The 25,740-nt window shown below is 40.8% G+C and overlaps 1 protein-coding gene across 1 annotated transcript in view; it reads left to right on the top strand.

Moving 5' to 3' along the window:
- The window catches only part of LOC122811165 (oxysterols receptor LXR-alpha-like), a 516,654-nt gene that overhangs the window by 42,802 nt on the left and 448,112 nt on the right, over positions 1 to 25,740 (top strand). Inside the window, exon 2 of the mRNA XM_044082826.1 lies at positions 1,703 to 1,984. Within this exon, the coding sequence (XP_043938761.1) occupies positions 1,703 to 1,984 (282 nt within the window). The remainder of the gene's footprint in view (positions 1 to 1,702; positions 1,985 to 25,740) is intronic.

Here is a 25,740-nt window from a genome sequence, read left to right as displayed (position 1 = left end):
CCTGCAGTCTGTGCCTTTTAAATATTGCACCATTGTCTGCATGTTATAGCTGTGTTTAGTAGTAAAATGCAGTAATAGAGTACAGATTTAGTTTAGTGTTTGAGGCATGTACATTTTTATAATACATAATATTAGCAATATGAACAGCTGTGATATTAGCTATCTGTTCAAAACCGTAAACAAAAACTTTATTCTAGTACTGTATCCAAAATCCATAGCACACGTAACTAATGTAACATTATCATACAGCATCAGAATCAGCCATATAATATTTTGATGTAAAAACCTCTGAGTTAGAAAATTCTACACACAGGCAGCTGAAAAAGAATCAAAATACCACTTTATCTTGGGGAGTGCAAGCTCACTTTTACAAAGCTGCATGTGCTGCTTAATATACTACACTGTCCTATAAAAATATTAAAACAAATCAGCCAGAAAAAAACTAATCACTCAGCCTAAGCAGCTTAATTCTTTTCCAACTCTGTCAGCCTGCCAGTGAATGGTATGACAAAAGGAACTTTTCAAACTGAAATAGCCACAAAGTCACAAAATCAGTAACAAGATGCAAAAGAAAGCCACCAGAAAATAGAGGCATGTAGCTTTGACCATTAAGCAGCTAGCTAACTGTATAAGCAGCCTAACGAAACCAATCTGATACACTTGCATCAAAAATAGTTTCAGATGTTCATGAAAGCTGTGAATGTTGAGAAAATGTAGGTTTTAAGGTCTCATTTTGTGTTCCCTCCAGTGTCTTTCACAGCCTCCTCTTCACGCTGTTCGTAGTATACAGTATGCAAGTCACTCTTCACCACGGCTCTGTCATTAATATTCCCTACTACTGCAGCTTGCATAGTTTACTCATATGTAAGCTTCCTTGGACATTTACTCAGTCTCCAATGGAAATTAACCCTTAAACCTCATTTATATATGCAGATATGTCTGGATTTTGTGTAGACGTTGGCAGTGAGTCAAGCAGTTGCTGTCTGGTTAGTTTAAGGAATTCCATCCATCCACAACCCCTTTTTCCCATTTTTGCATATGGGGTTAGGGTGTCACTTCAACAGTGACAGTCGTCTAGAGCCAAGGATTACACTGCCATGTGGCTAGCCCTGCCCTAGTAGTTTAAGGGAATATTTTCTTGCTTTTTCCCCCTGCAGAGATATAACCTGTTATGATGATATTGCATTCTGCATATTATTTAATGATGACCGTGGGTTTCTGCCCTTGTTCTTAGGTGATTTGTGAGCTGACCTCATTGCTCTGCTTCTAGAATTCGCCATAAGCCACGTTACACCAGGCATGAACCTCCAGCCTTCCTGCCAAGGAAGGAGGGCTGTCTTTACATTTACAGCTAGTGTTTCTCCATGGATTGCTATTGTAACACACCAGTCACTAAACCTGGATAGTCAACATTACAGCAGGGGACAGTCCTTTTGTCGTACTACATTTAAATCTGTGTCTGAAAACCTTGCTTTACTTTTCACTTTTACTGCGTGTGTGTGTGTGTGTGTGTGTGTGTGTGCGCTCAAGTGTGCATGTGCATGTGTGCCACATAAATGCACAGGTTTATATGCCTTTGTAAATGTAGAAATATGCACTGGTGTAACTGTATATGAGGTATATGAGGTATGCATTGTATCAACTGCAGTATCCTTTTCTAAACTGTGATACAATGTTACTAATCCTTTTCTTTTTTTTTCAGCTGACAGTAAATGTTTTTTGCCATTTCCTGATTTGCACTTGCATTGTGGCAGTGAAGATATCAGTGGGAGCATCTACTCCAAGGAATACCATGGTGGACTGATAGGAAGCCATGTCTGCATGGCCAGCTCTGGACACACCCTGCAGAATGGCATGCCACTCAGGGCAGAAGAGGAGGAGGATAGGAAGTCACTAGTCAAGGGCTACAGCATGGAAAAAGAAGACATCAGCTTTGTGAAAGTAGAAGTCCCTGATGATTACACAGATTTTGCTTTAAAAACAGGTAGGCAAGTATTGCTGTGTGATAAGTTGGGTGGGGAATATTGAGAACAGACTGAAAATGGCAAAAAAGGTTAAGTTTAGTATTTTAGAAGCTGCTTTGGTAGCCAGTTGAAATGTGTCATTGTTTAATGGGACAATTATATGGAAGAGGAATGGATTATTCATATCTGGCTGACCATGCTTGAGCAAATGTTTCCTGCACAGCAATGTACTCTTCTTTCCTGGCTGAAATGACATTTTTATTTATTACTGTAAGTTTCTGGGAAGCTACAAGCTGAATTATTAAAGTTTCTAAGGATTTATCATACTTTCCATCTAAGCTAACGTGGTAGCTCAGTGATCACATATGCATTTATAATGATGATAGTGACTGGATTACTCAATGATCTTAGGGCTTTCAGGGGAGTGAAAAGACTTTGTATCAGATTGTTGATATCTTGCCATGTATGTAGAGCTTATATTTGGTCTGATACAATAGGTAAAATAATATGTACAGGGCAGCTGTGAGGGTTGGGAACTGATCTAATGTCCTTGACATTTTTATACCACTTGATGTCATTACATGACCTTAGACAGATGGTATGAAACTGATAAAGATGGGTTTAATGCTCCTTTGCCTGACTTTTTAGAAATGCTGTTCCTATAGGTATCAGAGACATTTCAGCTTAGCGAAGGCCATCATGAAACCTAAGTGCTAAATTATTTCTGAAAATGGTCTTTCTTGTATGGCTGCTAGGTTCAGGCTGTTTAATTTGCAGGCAGATATTTCAAGGTATCTTGTGCAGTCTTCTTACAGTATTGTACCTGGAAACTGGGCTGGACATTTTATGACAACCACAGCAATTTCAAGATTTGGTAAAAGAGTTCTTGCCACAAGATTCAAGTTGCTTCCATCCAAAGAGTATTACAAAAAGTACAGTTGTTAGACCATGATAAGCAGAATGAATGGGGTGAAAAGTCTAGTACTTAATGAAACCATGTTAAATAAAAAAAGAAGAAAATACACTATACAGAGAATATGGGGTGATAGAGCCTTATGTCATACATGACTGAAAACCAAACAAAAGGGAGTATAAAACACTCTCAAAATACTGTTAACATCACAAAGACAGAAAATCATCAGGCCATGACTATGTTTTCTTTCTGTAGCCCGCAGTTTCAAGGATGTTGTCTTAGAGCAGTCAGTTAAGAAGAAGGAGTAATAGACGTACTGCAACAAGACTTAAAGTGGGTGAAAATGTGGAAATGCATATAATCTATAGGTTGCAAAATATGATGTCCAGAAATACACATATAAAAGGTGAAACATAAAGTATAGCATGGCAATCTCCATCACTGTTACTTACAGGCTGTGTAATACAATACATGAAAACAGACTAGATGACATATGTGGGATTCTGAATAAGGCTACAGGAACCACATATTCAAATATATAAATATATATTATTTGAATATTTCACATTCTACCCTCTCTTTCAGAAGCAAAATAATGCACTTTTCTTTTGTGGGTTTGTGTATACATTTTCATCCTAACTATACATTTTCATCCTAACAGCGCACCCAAGATGAGTATTAAATACATGTCAGGTGCACAGTATGGATATTTATTAAATATTGTTGTGTCATCAGAAAACAAACACACACTTATCACACCATAAATTCCCCTCAACAGCAACAGGAGACAGCCATTCATGAGACTGTCTATTCATAAAAACCTGCACGAGTTATTTAAAGCAGTGTTCAGCAACAACATAAGCAATCAGTGTGTCCCACTGAAGTTAGTCGTAAACACTATTAAGCATGAAAAAATAGAACACTGGTGGTTTGATATGTATGATACATGAAATTTCTTCCACACTACAGTTAGGGAACTTGGTTCATGACTTTTTGCTTCACCACTCATTATACAACTCATTCCGTAAACCTACAGTTCAGATGTTTGACATTACATGTTAAACATCTGTACATGCTTAGAAAACATTTGTGAATTGTATTTTCATATGCATTGCTTCGACACTTTAATCATTCTGTATTTGCATTACATTGGATATTGCATTTTATCCATATTTTCTGTAGGCGTTACTAAAAACCTTATTAACAACGTATTATGTCAAACCTGAAACTTAAACATTTTGTAATTGATGATGATGTACTTGGGATGTCATCTTCAGGTGACTCTTCACAGCTGAAGTGACTGTTCTGGTCTTACAACCACTACAGAATATGTCTCCTAGCACATCTTTCTAGATATCATTAAGGTTATGTCTCAAAATATTTCAGCACTTTTGGAAGGAACCTGGACAGCTCAGACAAATTTGGCTTGAGCAGATTTCCTGTTTCTTTTTAACATTTTATGGTCTTTCCATTTGAACAACAATTTATCTTGGCTGCTCACATTTCTTTTGAAACAACTGATGTGATGTTGTCCTATCTTGCCTTCATTCTACACTGGTTGATTCGGAACTGATCCTCAGTTCCAACTCGGCCTTATACAAATGCTCGAGGTCTTCTACTAGTTTGTGGCTGAAAACCTTATCCTATCATACCCTAGGAAGTTCCTCAGATCTTGTTTGCCGCTAAAACAAGATAGAGTGCTTTGTACTGGCTCTGGCTAAGTGAAATTATTTCTGTTTTCTAAAATTGCTATATTCTGTTATTTTAGAATAGTTTGTTAGGTAAAATAGATAGTTAACCCTTTAGCAGTTTTGGTGTGTTCACTGCCATTGTTTTTTGCTGTTAGCCATCATTTTTATCCTCAAGGCCTTTTTTTTCTATCCCGGCTTAAGCCCATGTTTAGTTAGAGGACTTTTATTTCCTTGTTAAACTCATTTTAATTAGAGAGTGGTTAAATTTGTGTTTGTTTTTTCCTTAGATTAGGCTAGCTCGTTTAAGTTAGAGAACTGTTTGGCCCATTTAAATTAGAGGGATTTTTCCTTTTTAGTGTGTTTTAGAGGGCTTTTTCTCTTTTAGTGTGTGTTTTAATATATGTATATATATATATATATATATATATATATATATATATATATATATATATATATATATAAAATCTTCTTCTTCTTCTTCTTTCGGCTTTTCCCAGTTAGGGGTCGCCACAGCAGATCACCTGTCCGCTCATGATTGGCAGTGGAGTTTTACAGTGTCGAGTTGCCAGCCCGGTGCCCAACCTTCCACAGAAGGCACACACATGCACACACTCACACCCAGGGCCAATTTAGAGGGTCCAGTCCACCTACTGCATGTCTTTGGGATGTGGGAGGAAACCGGAGCACCCGGAGGAAACCCACACGACCACAGGGAGGACATGCAGACTCCGCACAGAAGGCACCCCAGCTGAGGATCGAACTGGAGAACCTCTTGCTGTGAGGTGACAATGCTAACCACTGCACCACCATGGCCGCCCATGTATATATATATACATATATATATATATATATATATATATATATATATATATATATATATAAAATATGTGTTTAAATATATATATATATATATATATATATAGTTGCTGTAGTGTTGGATTTTTTTTGCTGTGCCTTCCTTTTTCTGCTAGTTTATTGTTATGGATTTAGACATGTTGAAACAGTCTCAGGATATTAGACCCTTGGATTGTAAAAAATGCACAAAGTGCAGCCAGAAAATGTCCGTTACTGATGGACATACAGTATGCGTGTACTGCCTTGGAGCAGTACACCTAAAAGAATCCTGTGCCATTTGTCACTCTAAGTATGTATATAAAATATGTGTTTAAAAATATATATATACATATATAGTTGCTGTAGTGTTGGATTTTTTTGCTGTGCCTTCCTTTTTCTGCTAGTTTATTGTTATGGCTTTAGACATGTCAAAACAGTCTAAGGATATTAGACCCTTGGATTGTAAAAAATGCACAAAGTGCAGCCAGAAAATGTCCATTACTGATGGACATACAGTATGCGTGTACTGTCTTGGAGCGGTACACCTTCAAGAATCTTGTGCCATTTGTCACTCTTTAAGCCATAGGGTTCTACTTGAAAGGAAGAATAAATGAATCCTTAGGGGATTACTGAAGACCCTCTTTTCAGAAGCTGTTGGAGAAGGTTAGAGTCCTTCTAAATCGAGCCTTTCCCCTACATCTAAATCTGAAAAATTCAGAAAAAAGTCTTCTTCTTCATCAGAGGCTCAGTCTAAGCTGGCAAAAAAAATTGCCAAAAATTTCTTTGTCGGGCCTGATAATCCTTCCACCCCAGCTCCTTCAGTCTCGGAGCCATTGGTGTTACAGATACGGAGCCGGTCCCTAGAACTGGTTTCTCTTACTTTGAGATCTAACAAATTTTCAAACATCTAGATCTCCTGCTCCCGCCACGCGATCCTCCAGGAGCCTCTCAGATGATGTGGATTGCGTGACGCCGAGGCTTTTGCAGACACCAGTGCTTGCCAAGCTTTTGTGGGATCCCACCCAGAGGGCTTCGGAACCGACCAAGCCTACCCTCTCACCATCAGTTCCTCCTCTGATCCAATCCTGGACTTTAGATCCAGAATGTCTGGAACTGGTTGCAGTGGAGCTGTCGGAACGAGACATATTCCTGCTCTGATGTCCTCGGTTCTGTCTGGACTTGAGAAGTCCAGGAGCCAGTGCTGTCTGGTCAGGTCCAGGGAGGAAAGTCGGATTGGGCAGTTGTCAGATCTAAACTTACCTCTCAAGGCTTTGGCATGTGTGAGCTTGGCTCCTACATCGGCCTCGGAGCCAACCCCCTTGGTTCCGGGGATATGATCTAGTTCTTTGGAGCCAGGAGCTTCCTCAGATCAGGGGTGGGGGGCCTTTGAGGTGATGAGAGTGCTGTCTCCACAGACAGCTCCACTCTCAGGTCAACACATTGTTTCCCCAAAGGCCCCAGTGTCTGTCTCGGCACCACTGCATCCACAGAGACACGGAGACCCTAGGCCTCAGGATGCCCAATCGGGTGAACCCCCACTCTTCCGAAACCTCTTCAGCATACCCTTCTGAAGAGGTCGCTTGCAAGACACACTATGTAAGAAGAAGTATTTAGACTCCCCAGAGCTGTCCGTCACATCCGATACAGATCTTGATATGTCAGAAGGGTCTCCATGGTCGCCCACTGAGGATGTCTCTTTGCAGACATCCTGGAAATACTTAAGCAGAGAGGTGGCTGGAAGCCAATTAACCCTTCTGAGGAGGAGTCTGTATACCTGAAGGCTTTTGAGTCTCACCCTTCTGCCACTTGTGTGTCTCTGCCTTTTGATGAACTGATGGACCTAGTTTGTCGAAAGGTGTGGAAGTCTCCAGACTCAGTTGAGCCTGTTCCCTGGAGGCCAAATAAATTCATTACATCTCCTACTGATAAAAACTTTCTTACAAAGGGTGCCCCAGTAGATGCTATGGTGGTGGTGGCGGCCACAAAAAAGGAATTGTCACTGATGTCCTCTTCTGTCCATTTGCTGAACAAAGAGTCTTGTACGATGGACAGATATGGAAAGTGCACATTTTCTTCAGTGACCTTTGCACTCAGATTGCTGAATTATCTCACCTGCTTTACCAGACTTCAGAGAGATCTCCTGAAGAAGCTAGGAGATACTCTTCAGGGTCCAGTTTCTGAAGGGGTAACAGAAAAAGTTTCCTCTCAGCTCTCCACCTTGAATTCAGTGGTCAACTCCTCAGAGACTCATTTCTTATGCAGCTGATGGAGTGAGTAGGGCAATGGGTTCAGGAATTTCCCTAAGGAGACATTCCTGGATGTGCCTATGTGACTTTGCGGAGGCCTTTATATCTTCTTTTGTTAATGCCCCCTTTGATGTCTCTTCCTTGTTCAGGCCAAAAGTCAAAGACACACTAACCAGGCATGAACAAGAAGGAAAAACTCTTTGCCATGGAAGTCTGTTTTTCCCTACCTTCTAGACCTTATCCTAAAGGTCAGAAGGGAGGGGGAGATGTGGTTCTGAAAATCCCAGAGAGCTTTTCAGGACACACATGGTGATTCTTCCCCCAGAGGTAGAGGGGGAAGCAGTAATGGAAGATGCTGACCAGGTGGCAGAGGGGGTTCGCAAAATCAGGGCAACAGAGAATCTTTCCTTGGCAAGCCCTTTCAGTGCTCCTGAAGGGAGGCCCATCTGTCCATCTCCGGAGGCAGCCAGGGGTCGCTTATCTGTGTACCCAGAAACCTGGCAAAAAACAACAAATGACAAGTGGGTACAAAGCATTGTATCCAGAGGTTACTCCATACCTTTTTCTTCCCCTGTCCCAAACACAAAAAACATCCCGGATGTTCCACCCAGTCAACAGGAATAAGCAACTCTAGAAATGCAAAGGTTGCTAGGAAAAAGGGTCATCCAAACAGACCCCGCAGACCAAATAGGATCTGGAGCATTTACTCTTTCATCCTTTACTGTGTCCATAAATAAAGAGTTTTCATCAATTTGTTCTGCCATATGTTTTTCTTCAACAGCAAATTAATTTCTCATAGTTTACACAGTTTAGAAAAATATTTATCTTGCCACATTTTCTATATACTTAATAAACCACAGGATATTTCTTTTTATCATGCTAAAACAAGACCATGTACCAAACATATCAGCAATGTGCTTCTTATGGCTTTCACAATTCTTATCCCTCTCATGGCTCATTTTAATTAATTTATTTAGTTAGTTATTTTTTTGTTTCCTGACTGATTTGCAGTGTTACACAATTCTAATTCCTTTTGGTACTCTTTTAACTTAGATCAGATAGTTCTCCCATTCTGCAAGCACCAGTCTCTTTTAACATTGTCTGCTTCTTGCAGCAATCCACTTCTTACTTAATCATTGTTAACACCACACAATTATGTAAGTTAGTAACAAATCATGTAACACTGTAAGCTCACATTTTAAGACAGTTCTTTAATGAAGTAACCTTCTGCGCTGATAAAGAACAAACAGTGGATACATGGTGGATTTTTTTACTAGCTCAATGTAAAGGTAAAATCTTTTTGTAATCTCTGCAATATTTATTCTCTTTGTCTCCCACTTCTCAACAAAGCTAAATCTTCTACTCAAGAACGGTTCTGACTCCCAAAAAATGGTACCGGGAGACCTGTATTAGATCTTTCAGAACCAAATGCATTTTTCCTGGTTCGCAAATTAAAAATGCTCACATTACAAACGTTTTTCTTCTACCGTCTGTAACAAAAGGAGATGCTGCCAGCCCAGCTATCTAGAAATTTGTAAATAATTCATAGGTTCATAGGTAGGTACTAGGCTATCATAGGGCCTATATAAGCCTAGCCAAATAGTACCCTGACTTTCGCCACCTAAGAAAATTATTTTCCTGTGCCTCTGTCGAGCAATGCCACAGAAGTGATCCCTGGGGTGTATTTCCTATCTCCCATCCAGTCATCAAGATTTTTCTTGAAGAGTGCTAATGAGGAGCTTTGTTTGATATAGATAGGTAGTTTGTTCCAGAGTATGGGAAGTCTCTGTGGCAGGAATCTATCCCTCCAGCATGTTTTGTTTATTGTGGTGACAAGGTTTAGGTCCCTAGAGTGTGTAGCTCAGCGAGATTGGGATTTCTTTCAGTGGAGCATGTCCATCAGCTCTGTGTTTGACATAGCTTTGTATGTTAGGCAGAGATTGCCTCTGAGTAGGCGATATGTGACGGAGTAAAGCTGGAGTTTTTTGAGACGGTCTGCGTAGGGCATCTGTTTGAGGCCAGTAATCCTCTTTGTGAGGTATTTCTTCAGCCTTTTCAGTTGTTGTAGATGTCTTGTGAGGTACATACCAACAAGGGCATTGTACTCTATAATGGGGCTGAGTGATGAGTAGAGGGGAACAATGACCTCTTTTTTCCTGGAAGAGAAACCTTTTGTAATGAGGTGTGCCATGTAGAAGGATTTCCTGACTACTGTGGCGATGTGATTATCAAAGGAGAGACTACTGCCCAGCTGCGTCCCAAGGTCTGTTATTACACTTTCGGTGTTAAGTAGACTACCGCCTATATGGTAGTTCATGGGTACAGAGTTTTTACCAAAAGGGATGACAATGCACTTTTTGGCACTGAGCTTGAGGCCATGGCTTTGACACCAGGCATCTGTCTCAGTGAGGCCTTTTTGCAGGATGTCCACATCATTAGGAGTTTTGATTATGGCTCCTAGTTTGCAGTCATCTGCAAACTTTGTTAGCCAAAGACCTGCTGTGTTCACCTGTGTGACACCCATGCCCTGGCCCAGCAATCAAGGAGCCAGAATCCTCACCACTAAAACCAGAGAGTGCGTCTCATATATGAGGAAAGGATAACAAATACACACACTGTGCAATATTATTATCCAATTGGTAGTATGACTAAACAGTTTCAAGGCTTATTAGAGTGACTTGGTACAGGATCCTTATATACATGCAATGTACTCTTATAGCATAACTTATCTCTATACAAACCAGCCACAATTAAAAGTTTTAAAATATTTAATAATAAATAATTAAAACCACAAGACAATACTTTCTACTACACAATCAGTGCTAGTCAAGAGTTCAGAGATCACACAGAAATACTTAAAATAATTCAGTAGTACAGTTCTGACATCGCAGAAAAACACGTAGTCTAATATTTTTACTTCTAGCTATTCCGAAAAGAAAACACAAGTCTAAGATAACTTACATAAGACAACAGGCAGAGTGCTATGAGTTGGATGATCAAGACAAAAATGCTTAATGCCTTCTGATTCTCTCTGTTTAAATTGAAATTACAGTTGTGATAAACATTACATCATTCTGTTACACTTTCCTTGAGTTCCCAGGCTACACATTAACTGCATTTACATTCTTAACATCTCCCTTGTGTTATCTTGCAGCTGGTCAGGAACAGAGCAATAAAAATACATTTGCATGTTTAAATCTAGCAATTTAACTGTTGGTTAAAACAATAGAAAGAATTTCTTCATCTAGGCTTTTCAGCACTGCTGTCTACTTCAAAGGGTCACCACATGCTTTACTTTGGTCAGTAGAGTGCACTGCTGTCACATTTATTTCCAGTTCCACATGTAACAGTATTTATTTACATTTAAGACAACAAGCCTGTAGTTTACATTTATATTTACAAATGACAGAATTATCTGCACAATTCTATCTGGCTAGGCTTGCAGCCTTCACCGTTCTCTACCAGTCTTCACAGCCTGTACTTCAGTGAAGTAGATACCAAACAGGAAAGGACCCAGGACTGAACCCTGTGGTATTCCACTTGTCACTGGTCTGAAGTTGGATTTAGAGTCTGCTACTTTCACAGTGTGGGTTCTGTGAGTGAGTCAGTCAGCAACCCATCTTGTAACATAGGGATTTATACCTAGTTTAGTGACTTTATCTATAATTCCAGACTAGGGGATGGTGTCGAAAGCCTTGGCGAGATCTAGATAGGCTGTGTGAACCACCTTACCCTCATCTACGGCTTTGGTGACCGCTTCAAAGAAGTATATCAGGTTTAGGAGACATAATCTGACTTTTACAAACCCGAACTGGGTAGGGTCCAGAGTTTGGAGATTACCAATGTCATTGTTTATAAGTTCTATGATGATACGTTCCATAGCCTTGCAGACCAGGCTCATTAGGCTAATGGGGTAGTAGTTCCCAGGGTCCATGGTGGCTCTCCCTTTGTGGAATGGGATGCCCATTGCTGTGCGCCATTCAGTGGGCACAAAGACTGAGGTGAAGTTATGACTGAACATGGTACTTAGGTGGGGTGCCAGTTCATTCTGTAGTTCATGTAGAACGCAGCCTGGGATGTTGTCAGGTCCCATGGATGCTGTGTTCTTGGCTTTGGAGAGTGTCATTTGTGAATATCAACATGGTTCATATGCGCGTGTTACAAATGTATTAGAACTGTCTGTTGTCTGTATATCAAACTGCTGGTACAGAGGTGAGTGTAAAGTGCTGAGCTTAAAAATGTATCCTACAGTGTACTCTACTGTAAAAGAACAGAAATGTGCACACTATTATAACTGTGTAAATGTATGTAAACAGTGGAAACCAGAACATAGAAGGTTAACTTGCAAAACTTCAGAAAAATGGTTGAAATTAAATTGTTTTATAACTGCTCCATAAAAGTTGGTTTCAATGCAGCAAGTAGACAGGATGTCTAAAACTAGGGAGTCTTCTGCATTGTCTTGTAAGTGTTTTTTTTGTTTTATGCCTCCCAGCAGCTACAGAGATCTGAGGGCTATGTATTTTTCACAAGGAGATGCTAAATTCTGGTAGTAGCTTGGGAACTAAAGTAGGTGACAGAAAGTGATGTCATTCTGCAAGTATCCCAGCAGTAATATTTGGAATATTAATTTAAGAAGTCTCTGAGAGAGAGAGACTGTGCATTCTGTATTTGTCTTTGACCTGACAACAAGTTCAGCTGGAAAAACCCATTCACCACACTTGCCTTGCTAGTATAGTAATTATTTTAGATATAATTAGGAGTATAGTAATGATTAGTTTAGATGTATATACTAGAGACTGCCCTGCAATGTTGTTTTAAATATTTCCTGTGATTTGAACTCTGAAAGTACTGTGATGCTTTACTGGGTATTTTCTTCTTCTTTTATTATTTATTATTAAATATATTTAAACCTTTCAGTTGTGGCTGGTTTGTCTAGAGATATTTAAACTGTTAGAATGCAAGTGACCCTTGAGAAACACTGCTTGAGTGGGTTGATCCTGTCTTGGAATACACTACTCCATACCCTGTCTTGAGGGCCCATCTGTGTTGGCATTGCTAATCCCACTGTGGTTCTGCATTGTCATATCATATGCCTGCAGCCTTGTGCTCAACCTTAATAACTTGGCATTTTGCGGGCTGGCTTGATGTAACCATATTAAGGGATTGTGGTCTGTAAATACAGTGAATTTCCTTCCATCCAGATAAGGGTGAAGTTTTGTAGTGCCCACACTATGGCTAGATATTCCTTTTCTACAGCTGCATAGCATTTTTCCCAGGGTTGTAGCCTACGACTGAGATATACTACTGGGTGGTCTTCCCCCTCTGAGAAAACCTGGCTGAGTACAACCTCCACCACATGTTTTGTAGCATCCACCTGCACAACAAATTCTTTGCTGTAATCTGGACTGGCTAACACGGGGTCCTCCCAAAGCTCCTTTAAGCTTCTGGAATGCCTGCTCACATGCTGGGGTCCACACTACCTTATCTGGCTTGTTTTTCCTTGTCAAATCTGTGAGGGGAGCAGCTATGGTACTGTAATTGGGGACAAACATTCTGTAGTACCCTGCTGTCCCTAAGACTGCCCTCACCTGATTTTTGGTAACAGGGGCAGGCCATGCCTGAATGGCTTCCACTTTGACAGGGTCTGGCCTGATCTTACCGCTCCCCAATCTATGTCCCAGGTAGGAAACCTCTGCCATACCCACTTGACACTTACTGGGCTTAATGGTCAGTCCTACCCTTTGTAATCTGCTCAGCACCTCCCTGACATGCTGAAGGTGATCTTGCCAGGAATGGCTGTAGATGGCAATATCATCCGGGTAAGCAAGGGCAAAATCTCCTGCTCCTTCTAGGATATGATCTACCAGCCTCTTGAAAGTTTCTGGGGCATTTTTCATCCCAAAGGGCATCTTTGTGAACTCAAACAAGCCAAAAGGAGTCACGAAGGCTGACTTTTCTCTCTAGTACTGGGAGTCAAGGGCACCTGCCAGTAACCCTTGGTAAGATCAATAGTTGTAAGATACTTAGCCCCACCCAGCCGTTCTAGGGCTTCATCTGTCCTAGGCATGGGATAAGCATCTGACTGTGTGATTATTTCATTTGCTGTAGTCCACACAGAATCTGGTGTTGCCATCCTTGTCTGGCACCAACACCACTGAGGAGGCCCCTATGACTGCTGGACTGCTGGATTAACCATCATTTCAACATTTCCTATAGCTCCTCCTTCAGAGTCTGTTTGACTCTCTCAGGCACCCTATAAGGGGCCTACTTAATAGGCCTTTGGGATCCTGTATCCACATGGTGCTGCACCAGGTGGGTGCACCCTGGTTTCCCAGTGAGCATGTCCCCAAACTCCTGTAACACTGCTCAGATTTCTCGAACCTGTTTAGGGGATAGCTGCTGGGAAATTGCTACCCCTTCCACTGAGGTGTCAGTCCAAGCCTCACTGAGGAGAGCAGTCACCAGATGCCCCTCAGACTCCTCCTGCCATCCACTGCAAATGCTCAGCACAAGGGCCTCTCTATCATGATAAGGTTTCATTATGTTAGCATGGTACAATTTGTGCCCCTGCCTCCTGCCTAGCAGTTCTACCATGTAGTTAACGTTATTGACCTTCCATACCACTTTGAAGGGTCTCTTCCAAGCTGCCTGCTGTTTGTTGTGTCTGACAGGAACACGAACCATTACCTGCTGCACTACAGTATACTCTCTAGCTCAGGCATTATTGTCATACCAGACCTTTTTCTGTGGTTGAACTTCTGCCAGATTTTCTTGGGCCAAGCCCATGGGTTCCTTGAGCCTTGTCCTGAGGTTTAAGACATATGCCACAACCGACTCCTTGTGGGATTCACACTCACCCTCTCACTCTTCTCAAATCAAATCTAGAGGTCCCCTCACCCTATGCCCATACAGCAACTCAAAGGGTGAAAAACCTGTGGATTCCTTTGGCATCTCCCTGTAAGTAAACAACAGATGGGGCAAATATTTGTCCCACTCCCTCATAAACTGGTCTGCAAATGCCTGTAGAATGGTCTTTAGTGTAGAGTGTAACCTCTCAACCAGACCATTAGTCTGGGGATGGTAGGGGTGGTCTTGAGGTGTTTCATCACACAGTGCTTCCACAGATAAGCCAGCAGGTCTGACATGAAATTGGCACCTCTGTCAGTCAGTATTTCTTTTGGGAAACCTACCCTGCTTAAAATCTCAAACAAATCATTTGTCACATTTTCTGCCTCAATGGAGGACAATGCCACTGCCTCAAATTATCTGGTAGCATAGTATATGAGCTGCTGTATGATATAACTCCCTAGGTAATAAGACCAGATACACAGCAGCTGCCTTCCGCCTTGAAACTCGGGAGCTTCCATGGCAATGTTTTATCTTGTTACCTAACCTGTTAGTACAAGAAATTGCACTAATTTAGATAAGTGTTTAATGTGCTTTACTCATACTTTAACATGTTTTAGAGGCTGTTTTGCTGCTATGCTGATGCACTAAACCCAATTTTACAATTACTCTACCTACATGCAACCCCTGTGAGGATTGTTCGTTTGATAGATAATTTCTAAGTAGGAAATGTTAATTGGCATTAATATACTATAATATGTTTTTACAGTCTGTTATATTTGCTAAACTAAAGCACTAAAGTAATTCTTGGTGCATTTCAGTTGTAATGTGTAATTAAGTGTTTTTTTTTTTACAGTTATTGCATCTGTAAGATACTTGGAATAGTATAATTTGTGTTTTTTTTCTCTGAGTTACTGAACTGTTGGATACCTCTCTGTATATGTACACTAAGGTTGTTCTTTTTTAAAACTGTATTCCTTTTTTAATTTCCCTTCTTCACACCTTTTTCCCCCCTAGCAATCTACTTTAAACCTTGTATTGAGTGTCTGGCCTACTCCAAGAACCCTTGAACCACCTCAAGCATTACCTAAGTGGACCGTCCTTTATTTTCTGCTGCCCTGTGCTTCCACCTGATTGTACTAAAGTTACTAAGTATGTTTGTACACCTGACCCATTTTGAAGGCTTTTCTGCCTAATTTATACAGTAATTGCATATTATAAAGTAACTCAGCCTCTGGAACAGGAAAGCCTGCAGCCAGTCCTCCTTCCTTGTCTTTAGCCTCTTGAAGGATATACCCTTGCTACCTTCCCATCCTTTTCACCTGTGGAGTCTTTAACCTGGCTATCTGCTGATACTTCTAACTCTGCCCACTAGGTGGCGATATACAACAGGCTTTGTGCCCTTACTCTCTTTCTTATTTTCTCACAAAGTCCCTGCTCATTGAATGTCCTTTTCCTTTTGCTCCCTTCACATACCTTCCCTAGGAGCACGACTTCTCCTACTTCTATTTTCCCCTCTATTTCTAGGTTGTACCTCCTCTTCTCCTAACTATTATACTGTTTAGTGCTTTTTAGTTCCACTCTCCTCTCTAACCTACTCCCCTTTCTGCTTTGCTAACAGCTACCTGCCTGCTTTGCTACCTCTCCCTATATCCTGCTGCTCACTGATTGTCTCAGATCTCTCTGTCTCTACTTGCTCTGGCCCCGCTCCGCTTCCCTCCCTACCCCCAATTCCCACCCACCCCCAGGGGTCCTACACTTATACTTCACTAGACACTCCCCCTATCTCACCCAACCAACCCCCAGCAATCACTATCTCTACTACTGCCTCCCATTCTTTTTCATCACCTACTTATCTCCAACTCTTTTCTCGCCTATTTCTACACTCTCCTTTCTCCTGGCCTTGCCATACTTCGTACTCCTATTCTATAGTACCTAACTGTAAACTATAACCTCTGCCTATCTCCTCTTTCTCCGTTTTTCTCTTCATCTTTTCTCCGTTCACTCTGATTTCCTTTCTCTATAAGCTAGCTCATCTCTACTTGTTCTTAAACTCACATTCTCTTACTAGCTATATTCACCTGTCACTTACTCAATATCATGTCTCCTATACTCAAAGCTTACTTCACATTTATCCTACTCCTTACCACTACTATAGCCTCCCTATCCATACCCTATTATTGTACCTTCTTTGAAAATATCACTCTACATGAGCAAAACCTTCACCTCCAACAAACTTTACCAACCTCTTTTTTCAATACCCTCACTCATAGTAACATAACCTGTACCTCTAACTTTCTACTTCCTAAATACCACAGAACAACTCATATATCATGCTACCTCAACAAAAAGAATCTATACAACTCACCAAAATCCCTTAAATTCCATTTTAGTTCCCAGCACAAGCTCCTCCTACATGGAGATATTCATCCTAACCCAGGTCCCGATACTAATAATAATTTTAATCTAAATAATAATACTTCACGGATAACATCATCATGTACTAAAACAGCCAACTCCTTACTAATAGCACAACTTAATATAAGAAGTTTAAATAACAAAATTCATCACCTCCATTCACTACTTTACTTACATGCATTTGACATACTATGTCTTACCGAAACTTGGCTAAAACCCTCTATTCAAGATCAGGAAATTACCCTCCTGGCTATAATATACTTAGGCGTGACCGCATAAGGAAGAAAGGTGGAGGCATTGCTATTATCTATAAATCTAATCTCCAAATCACCCTCTATAACGAACTTCCATCACTAGACTCCAAAGCTGAAATATTATCTATCAAGCTAAACATTAACAACAATAAATCGATTTATCTAATTTGTATGTACCTTCCCCCTGGAAATAATACTCACATTCTAGAAAACTTACTTAGTTCACTTTCTAACCAACTACCTCAGGAAACCATAATACTTGGTGACTTCAACATTGACTGGAAGACCTGTTCATCCCAGCACCCCACCAGCCATATAAATCTTTATGGCTTCTCTCAATTAATAAACACTCCAACTAGAATCCATAAACCCACTAAAAAAGAAACAACTCTTGACTGGATCCTTACTAATAACCACCCAAACATGTACTCGCCAGGAACTCTTCCCGATAATATTAGTGACCATATGCTCACACATGTTATTAGACAAAAATCGCATATCCCAACTACCCATAAACTAAAGATGTCTCGCTCAAACAAATACTTTAACCCTGATAAGTTTCTGACTGAATTGAATGCATGTGACTGGTCTCCAATTACTACCCTCGAACTAAGCGAAGCAGTGGCCTATTTTAATACCAACTTTTTAAAAATCCTTGACTATCATGCTCCCCTTCGTTCTACTAGGATAAGAACGAAAGTAGCCCCGTGGCTTACTAAGCAAACTAAACAAAAAATGCTCCTTAGAAACAAAATTTGGGCTAAATGGAGAACTACCAAAAGTACATCTGATCACCTACTCTTTAAACAATTAAGAAATGCCACTAAGAAGGATACTCTTTCTGACAAAAAGGAATATTATCTTCACCTCCAACAAACTAATCAACAATCCCCCCTAAAATTTTGGACAGGTATTAACAAACTTCTTAAACCAGGCCATTCTACTACTCCTACCCCTTCAGGCTTTAACCTCAACAATTCCACCCTGATCCCAGATGCCTTTAACAAGTATTTTACAGAAGCCATTCAAACACTAGCTAATTCATTACCCTCTTCCACTACCTCCTTACCTAATACCTCTAACACCTCATCCAATGCCTTTTATATTCAGCCAGTTCCTTCATCCCTTATTTATAAACTTCTCAAGAAACTTAAACCTTGCACCCCATCCGCTGACCAACTCCCATCAGAATACCTTCAAATAGCTGCAAAAGCTATTTACTACCCCATATCCATTCTTATTAATAGGACTGTCTCTGAAGGAAAAATCCCCACCTCATGGAAAATATCTTATATAATACCTCTACATAAAGGGGCTCCTCTATTGAGCTCTCAAACTTTAAGCCCTATTGCCTTACTCTCCCCATTAGCTAAGATTATGGAAAGATGCATACATAAACAAATTCTTAACTACCTTCTACAAAACAAACTTCTAGCCAATAGTCAACATGGTTTTAGACCTTCCCACAGTACTACAACTGCCCTCCTTTCCTTCTCTGATGCCATAAATAATAATAGGAACAACAATCTCTTCTCATCAGCATTATTCCTAGACCTGTCAAAGGCCTTGACATGGTTAACCATAATATACTTCTGCACAAGCTAAATCTCTATTCACTTGGCTCACAAACTCTTCAATGGTTCAGGAGTTACCTCCAAAATAGGCAACAAGCAGTGCTATGGAACAACACTCTATCCTCCTTACTTCCAGTAAACATTGGGGTTCCACAAGGCTCAATCCTAGGTCCCCTTCTTTTTCTTTATTTATTAATGACCTTCATCTGAATATACCCCAAGCCATCTGCATTCAATATGCTGATGACTCAACTCTAATCTGTGCTGCTAATAACGTCACCTCCCTCCAGTCCCTCACCCAAACAGTCTTCCATGATGTAGAAAAATGGTTTATGGAACAATCCCTCCTTCTTAATCCCAAAAACAAAACTTCTTCTCTTTACCCCTACAAACAAATCACCAACACCTTTCTTCACTATCTCCTCCAACAACACTACCTGTATTAGTCCAGATATGACCACTCGACTATTAGGTGTAACCATTGACAACCATCTTAATTTTGATGACCACATTAACAACACCATTAAATCAGTTAACAAAAAATCGGTACTCTCTACAGAATTAAACCCTTTCTTACCCCAACTGCTAGAAAAACAGTGGCCCAGACCCACCTGATCTCCACCCTTTTCTATGCCTCTGCTATATATACAAACTTGTCCAAAAATAACATCACCAAACTTTCTACCTGTTACAATAGTATTGCTAGATTCATTACTGCTAGCCCTTTTAGAACCCACCATTGTCTTAACCTCAAGCAACTAGATTGGTTAGAAATCAACAACCAATTACTCTATCAACAACTAATTATCATTCATAAAACCCTTTACTTTCCTGATGCTACCCCTAGCCTTACAAAACTGATTTCACCTTATAAAAACCTAGCCACACTACGCTCAGCTAATAAACTCCTTGTAGCCTTAACCAAATCAAAGAATAAAGCTGGGGACTCATTATTTTCAAATTCTGTCGGGAAGATCTGGAATCAACTACCTCAGGAAATTACAAACCTTGACTCTACATCCCTTTTCAAAAGACATATCAAAGAACATCTTAAAACTCAATGGCTGTGTCCTTGTGCTAATCCTGACTGAAATTACTTCTCTACTACTCCCAACTTCCCCACCTTGCCCAACTGTCCCTCTAAAAGACTTTTTTAACTTTTGACAGTATTATCTTTGAGAATGTCGCTAACATTTTTCTTTTTCTCTCCACCATGTTATCACATTTTAAATTTTTTTTGTATCTAACTGCTGAATGTTGCTTACCTTGTAATTCTATTATTAACCAACTATTTTCTGAATATTGTTCTGCTTGATTTTTTGTTTCCATTAATTCTGTATAAGTTCACCCTTGAACTTATGGTATTTTGCTAAATATTTTTAATGTTAATGATTTTGTTTACTTCATGTAATTGGAGCTTTTCTCCCCGGGCCTCTACTGAAAACGGATATTTGTCCAGTTAGACTAGCCCGGTCAACAAATGTAAAATAAAATAATAATAAATAAATAAATAAAAAGCATAATCTACTACCACTAGGATATACTTCTTCCCTGTGGAAGTTGGGTACTCAGAGGCCCCACATTATACTAGCTACCCTCTGAAATGGCTCCTCAATCACAGGCAAAGGCATCAAAGGAGCCTTGACCTTGTCTCCTGCCTTGTCTACCTTTTGGCACTGCTCACAGATCCTGCAGTATTCTGTTACATCTCTGGAAATCCCAGGCCAATAAAAGTTCTGCATAATATGTCTCTTGGTACACTTTATGCCCATATGACCTGCAAAGTGAATATCATGGGCTATGGCTAAAAATGCCAGATGGTAGGAACTGGGCACTAACAACTGCTGTATTCTCTCACCCTCTAGCCCTCCATCAGGGGTCCACTCTCTATACAGTAGCCCTTTGTCCCAGTATACAGGGTCCCCCTTCCCTTGAGAATCAGGTGCCTCACTAGCTACCCCCCTCAGGCCTTGTAATGTAGGGTCTGAGAGCTGAGCCTGTCTCAATGCTCACATTGTAATCCTTCCCAGCTCCCCTTCCACAGGAAGTCTGGCATTCTCTGACAGCAGTGTCTCACTGTCAGCATGGGTAGTACTACTCACCTCTGCCCTTGCAGTCACTCTGTCCAAGGGAACATCATAGCCGGCCTTAGGCATAGGCCAGCTAGGCGGCTACCTAGGGCACCGCTCTAGCAGGGGCACTTTTCCAGTATTTATTTGGTGTAGCTAGACCAGGATGGGGGCACCAGGTGGTGTGTGGGGGGGCCATGGAGCCCTTTTGCCTAGGGCACCAGTAGACCTAAAGCTGGTCCACAAATAGCTATGGCTTACCTTCAGTCTCGCTGCTACAGGGTAGCTCCCTTCCTGAAGTAACCACCATACCAGTCCTAGCTTCAAGTCTGCAGTCTGTCTGGGTCCTCCAAGCCTGGATGCATGTCACTGCATGCACACAAGCTACTGCATTATCAAAATCATTCCCTAATAGGACATCTGCAGGGATATCCTCCAACACACCTATTTGCTTGCTTCCTTTCCACCCTCCCAGTCAAGGTGAACCCTAGCCAAAAGTATTTAGAATGGAATCCCTCCTAAAGTTCTGACTGGAGTAGACTGCCCAAGCAAGTATTGCTCCTCTTTAACCATTGCAGGCTTCACAATGGTTAGGTCAGAGGCTCTGTTTCTCTTAGCAGTGGCCTGTTTCCCATTTATTAATATAGGCTATAACCTCTTGTGGTAGTTTGGTACCCTTGTTGTCTCCAGACATCTTATTGCTGACATTCTGTCATTCCCAGTTACTGGCTCTCCCACCTTTTGTTCCCCACCTTGCCTTCATGGACATCTGTATGCTACATGACCTCACTGGTTGCATTTAGAACATTTAACCCTTGGTCCTGGATATGTACCTGAACGAGTGGCTTCCCCTGCTACTGGTAAACTCTGTTGGTGCTATCTAGGCTGCCCATCATGGGTGCCCTTAGACCCATAAGCAGCACTGGGTATCCCTTTCCTGTGCAGTGATGCCCTGCTTGCTAGGTGTAGGTCTCCCTTTTTCCCCACCTCATCTGCTGTATTACATTCTCTATCCACTAACCAGATTCTCATGTCATCAGGCAAAGTGCTAAGGGCTTGTTCCCTCACCAAAAGGTCTGCTAGCCCTTCAAAAGTGGTGACCTGACACCCACTCACCCATATATGAAAATAAGTGCTTAGTACAGGAATATTCAGGAATATATTCACACACACTTTCATCTGCCTTCCGTTTATGCTCACAAAACTTTTTTCTATAAGCTTCAGGTGTTAACTTAAAACACTCTAACAGACAATTTTGACATTAATATAATTTAAGCAATCAGTATCAGACAATTTAGACATAGCAGTTACAGCTTTACCATGGAGTAAGGGGGTCAGAAACCATACCCAGAGCCCTTAGTCAGCATTATACTGTTTACGTACCCTTTCAATCATACAAATGAAACTATCAAAATTATCCCCCTCTGTAAATTGTGGAAGAAATTTTCTCACCTTTGTTACTTATGGGGTTCAGTTACTCCCTTCCCCATTACCTCCATGACCCTGGCAAAGAGTCAGCATCTCCTTCTCATGTTTCATCTGCCTCTCATATTCCTTAGCTTCCAGACATCTCCGTCTCTCTGTTGCTTCTAATGACATTTATTTCTCCTACCACAGTCTATCTGCTGATTCTGTTTCCAAACATTTGGCCTCCAGTTCGTCTCTTTAACTCCAGATGGATTTTTAAGTCCTCTGAGAAAAGGTTGAACTGTTCATTTTCTGAGAGTTGTACATCTCCAAGGCCAGTCTGATTGTCCTCCGGTTTGCTGGTCCATGATGTAGCTGTGCCCAAGGCTGCAATCATTTCTGCTTTAGTCAGGTTGGCATGCACCAGTCATTTAGCCTGGCACATCTCAGCCAAATGGCTCCTTGTCAGCTTGCCATACTCCTGTACTGACATCCTTACCTGCTCTCCCTGACTAACTAAGCTAACAAAAAAAATATGAAACTATTGTGATATGAAACTCTGTGAATGTTCACTGTGTGACTGATTGAGAGTACAAACACTTTCTTTAGTGACCATTGTTTATAGGCTACAGGAATCCAATATCCACACCACTGAATCTTAATATGTAGATATCCCGCCACTGCCAACCAATAAATATGTGAAGCTCCACCACTAGCAAAAGTAATCAAGGAGCCTCAATCCTCACCACTGGCAACAGTAGGGGACATACACACTGTGAGGATGACAAGTTCACACACAGTAAAGTGCAATTTCCCTTAAGAGAATAGAGGACCACAGTCAGTCTGGGGCTGGTTTCTCCCTCTTTCTCCATATCCTCAGTAAGACTCCCACTGGCACAGCTATAGAGTTGAGTCCTTAGCCTGGGTTTCAAGCCAAGTCCTCCAGCACTCTCTCCTTCCAATCAGTGCTTTGTGTCCCTTCTCAAGTAGCTGACACCCACACTCTTGGAGATTTGTTTCTCACACACACACACACACACACACACACACACACACACACACACACACACACACACACACACACACCTGGGAAAGGCTGGCACAGGTTTACTAGCTATGCCCCCTTCTGCCCAGACTATAAAGTAGTTATCACTGCCACCAGAACTCATTATCAGCTACTTTAAGGCCCTTAACAAAGGGTATCCAGTTTTACTGTGTAATGTTACGATTAATCCAAATGGTAGTTTGACCAAGAGCAAAGCTATTAGGAGCGGCCTGCACAGTGTCACCAAATAGATATGCAAGTACTTTAAGAGCTTAAATATCTCCAAACAGACCAGCCACAATTGAAAGGTTTAAAATGTTTAATAATAAATAATAATAGAACAAGAAAATAATCAGTGAATCATCACAGTAACCTCAGAGTTCAAAATCACAGGAAATGTTTAAAACAACATTGCAGGACAGTCTCAAATAAATACAGAAAACATCTAAACTAATCTTTTCTGTATTCCTAACTGTATTGAAAATAATTATTATACCCTAGACACTTACTATTACAGCAAGGTAGGTGTGGTGAATGGGTTTTTCCAGCTGATCTTGTTGTCAAGTCAAAGACAAATACATAATGCACAGTTTCTCTCTCTCAGAGACTTCTTAAATTAATATTCCAAATATTACTGCTGGGATACTTGCAGAATGACATCACTTTTTCTTACGACTTTATTTCCCAAGCTAAACCCCCATTGTCAGAGACTACCGGCACTTAGCATCTCCTTGTGAAAAATACATAGCCCTCAGATCTCTGTAGCTGCTGGGAGACATAAAACAATAAAACACTTACAAGACAGTGCAGAAGGCTCCCTAGTTTTAGATATCCTGTATCCTTGCTGCACTGAAGCCAACTTTTATGGTACAGTTATAAAACAATTTAATTTCAACCATTTTTCTGAAGTTTTGCAAGTTAACCTTCTATGTTCCAGTTTCCACTGTTTATATACATTTATTTTCACACTTATAATAGTGTATACACATTTCTGTTGTTTTCCAGTAAGGTACACTGTGGATACATCTTTAAGCTCAGTACTTTACACAAAGTCTATATTAGAACATCAACTTTTTAAAATGTCTAATGTTCTAATATCGACCCCTATTCAGCGAACGATGACAACATCGAACATGCAGAACAGCAAATTTTTTTCCAAGGGAAAAAAGTTGCTGTTCTGACACACATACACACAACACAAACACACCAAACAAACAGCAATCCACACACATACACTTAAAATCCTACATCTAACCCTACACTAAACTGTACACACACCACTAGCTATTCACTTACCTTAACCCAAACCCTAACGTCCATCACTATTGCACACTCACCTCACCCGTGCCCTAACCCTAACTCACCTACCCTGCCCTAACCCTCACTTCCACATAATTGCACACTTACCTGATCCCGATCCATAACTTTCCACCACACTGCTGAACATAGTGAAGCCACAGGAACGGTCAACCGAATTCCTTCCCTAGGAAGAAATTCGGTGTTCTGCAGCTTCGCTATTTTCAGTGTTCTCTGAATAGGGGTCGATATTAGAACATTCGAAGTTGTGAAATTTCGATGTTCTAATATAGACCCCTTTACACGCACCTCTGTACCAGCAATTTGACACAGACAACATAGAGTTCTGATACATTTGTAACACAAACATATGAATCATGTTGATATTCACAAATGACATATAATTATTTATAAAATTCCAGATAGCTGGGCTGGCAGCAATTCCTTTTGTTACACCGTCAACGAAGGCTTTTCTGGTATGTCTGGACCTCAAAGATTCCAACCTGCATATTGCTTCAGTCATTTCCAAAGATTCTTTGCTTTGTGATTGCAATTTCACTTTACATCTTTACTCTTTTGTCTTTCCACCTTCCCAGGAATGTTCATGAAATGCCTTGCCCCAGCCATAGCCTTCTACAGACTTGAAGGTATTCACATTTACCCTCACTTAAGCAATTGCCTCATTATAGCTTCTTCCAAACAAAACACTCTGGCATCTCCCCACTTTACCATACATCTTTTCAGAAGAGGTAGGCTTCAATATGAACCTAAAAAGTAATGTTTAAACCCTGCTCACAGGTTAGTTTTCCAGGCTGTCTTCTAGGCAACTCTCTAATGACAGCTTTTATTTCCCCAGAGAAGTGTCTTCTTACTATCATCACTTCTTCGATCTGTTTCATCAAAACATGTCTACAACAAAAAATTTCACAGGATTTTGGGATATATTGCCTCATCCATTTTTATGGTTTCATTTGCCAGAGAACATACAAAAGAATTCAGTGGTGACTCAAATTAATTTGGGCGCAGCATCTGCATTCTTTAACCTTCTCAGTCCCCATTCTTATTTTCATCAGCTGATGGGCCAACCAAGTCCTAGTGTATTCTTCTTTTCCTCCTTCTTCCCCCTTTCTTTCTCTTTACATCCTCCCAGACCCCTTCAGCCTTTCCATGGGGGTAGCGTCTC

This window comes from Protopterus annectens, chromosome 9.part0 (genome assembly GCF_019279795.1).
Source record: "Protopterus annectens isolate FY-2018-M chromosome 9.part0, PAN1.0, whole genome shotgun sequence".
Taxonomy (NCBI): domain Eukaryota; kingdom Metazoa; phylum Chordata; order Ceratodontiformes; family Protopteridae; genus Protopterus; species Protopterus annectens.
The sequence above is the reverse complement of the archived record's forward strand: the minus strand, read 5'-3'. Positions and strand labels throughout refer to the sequence as shown.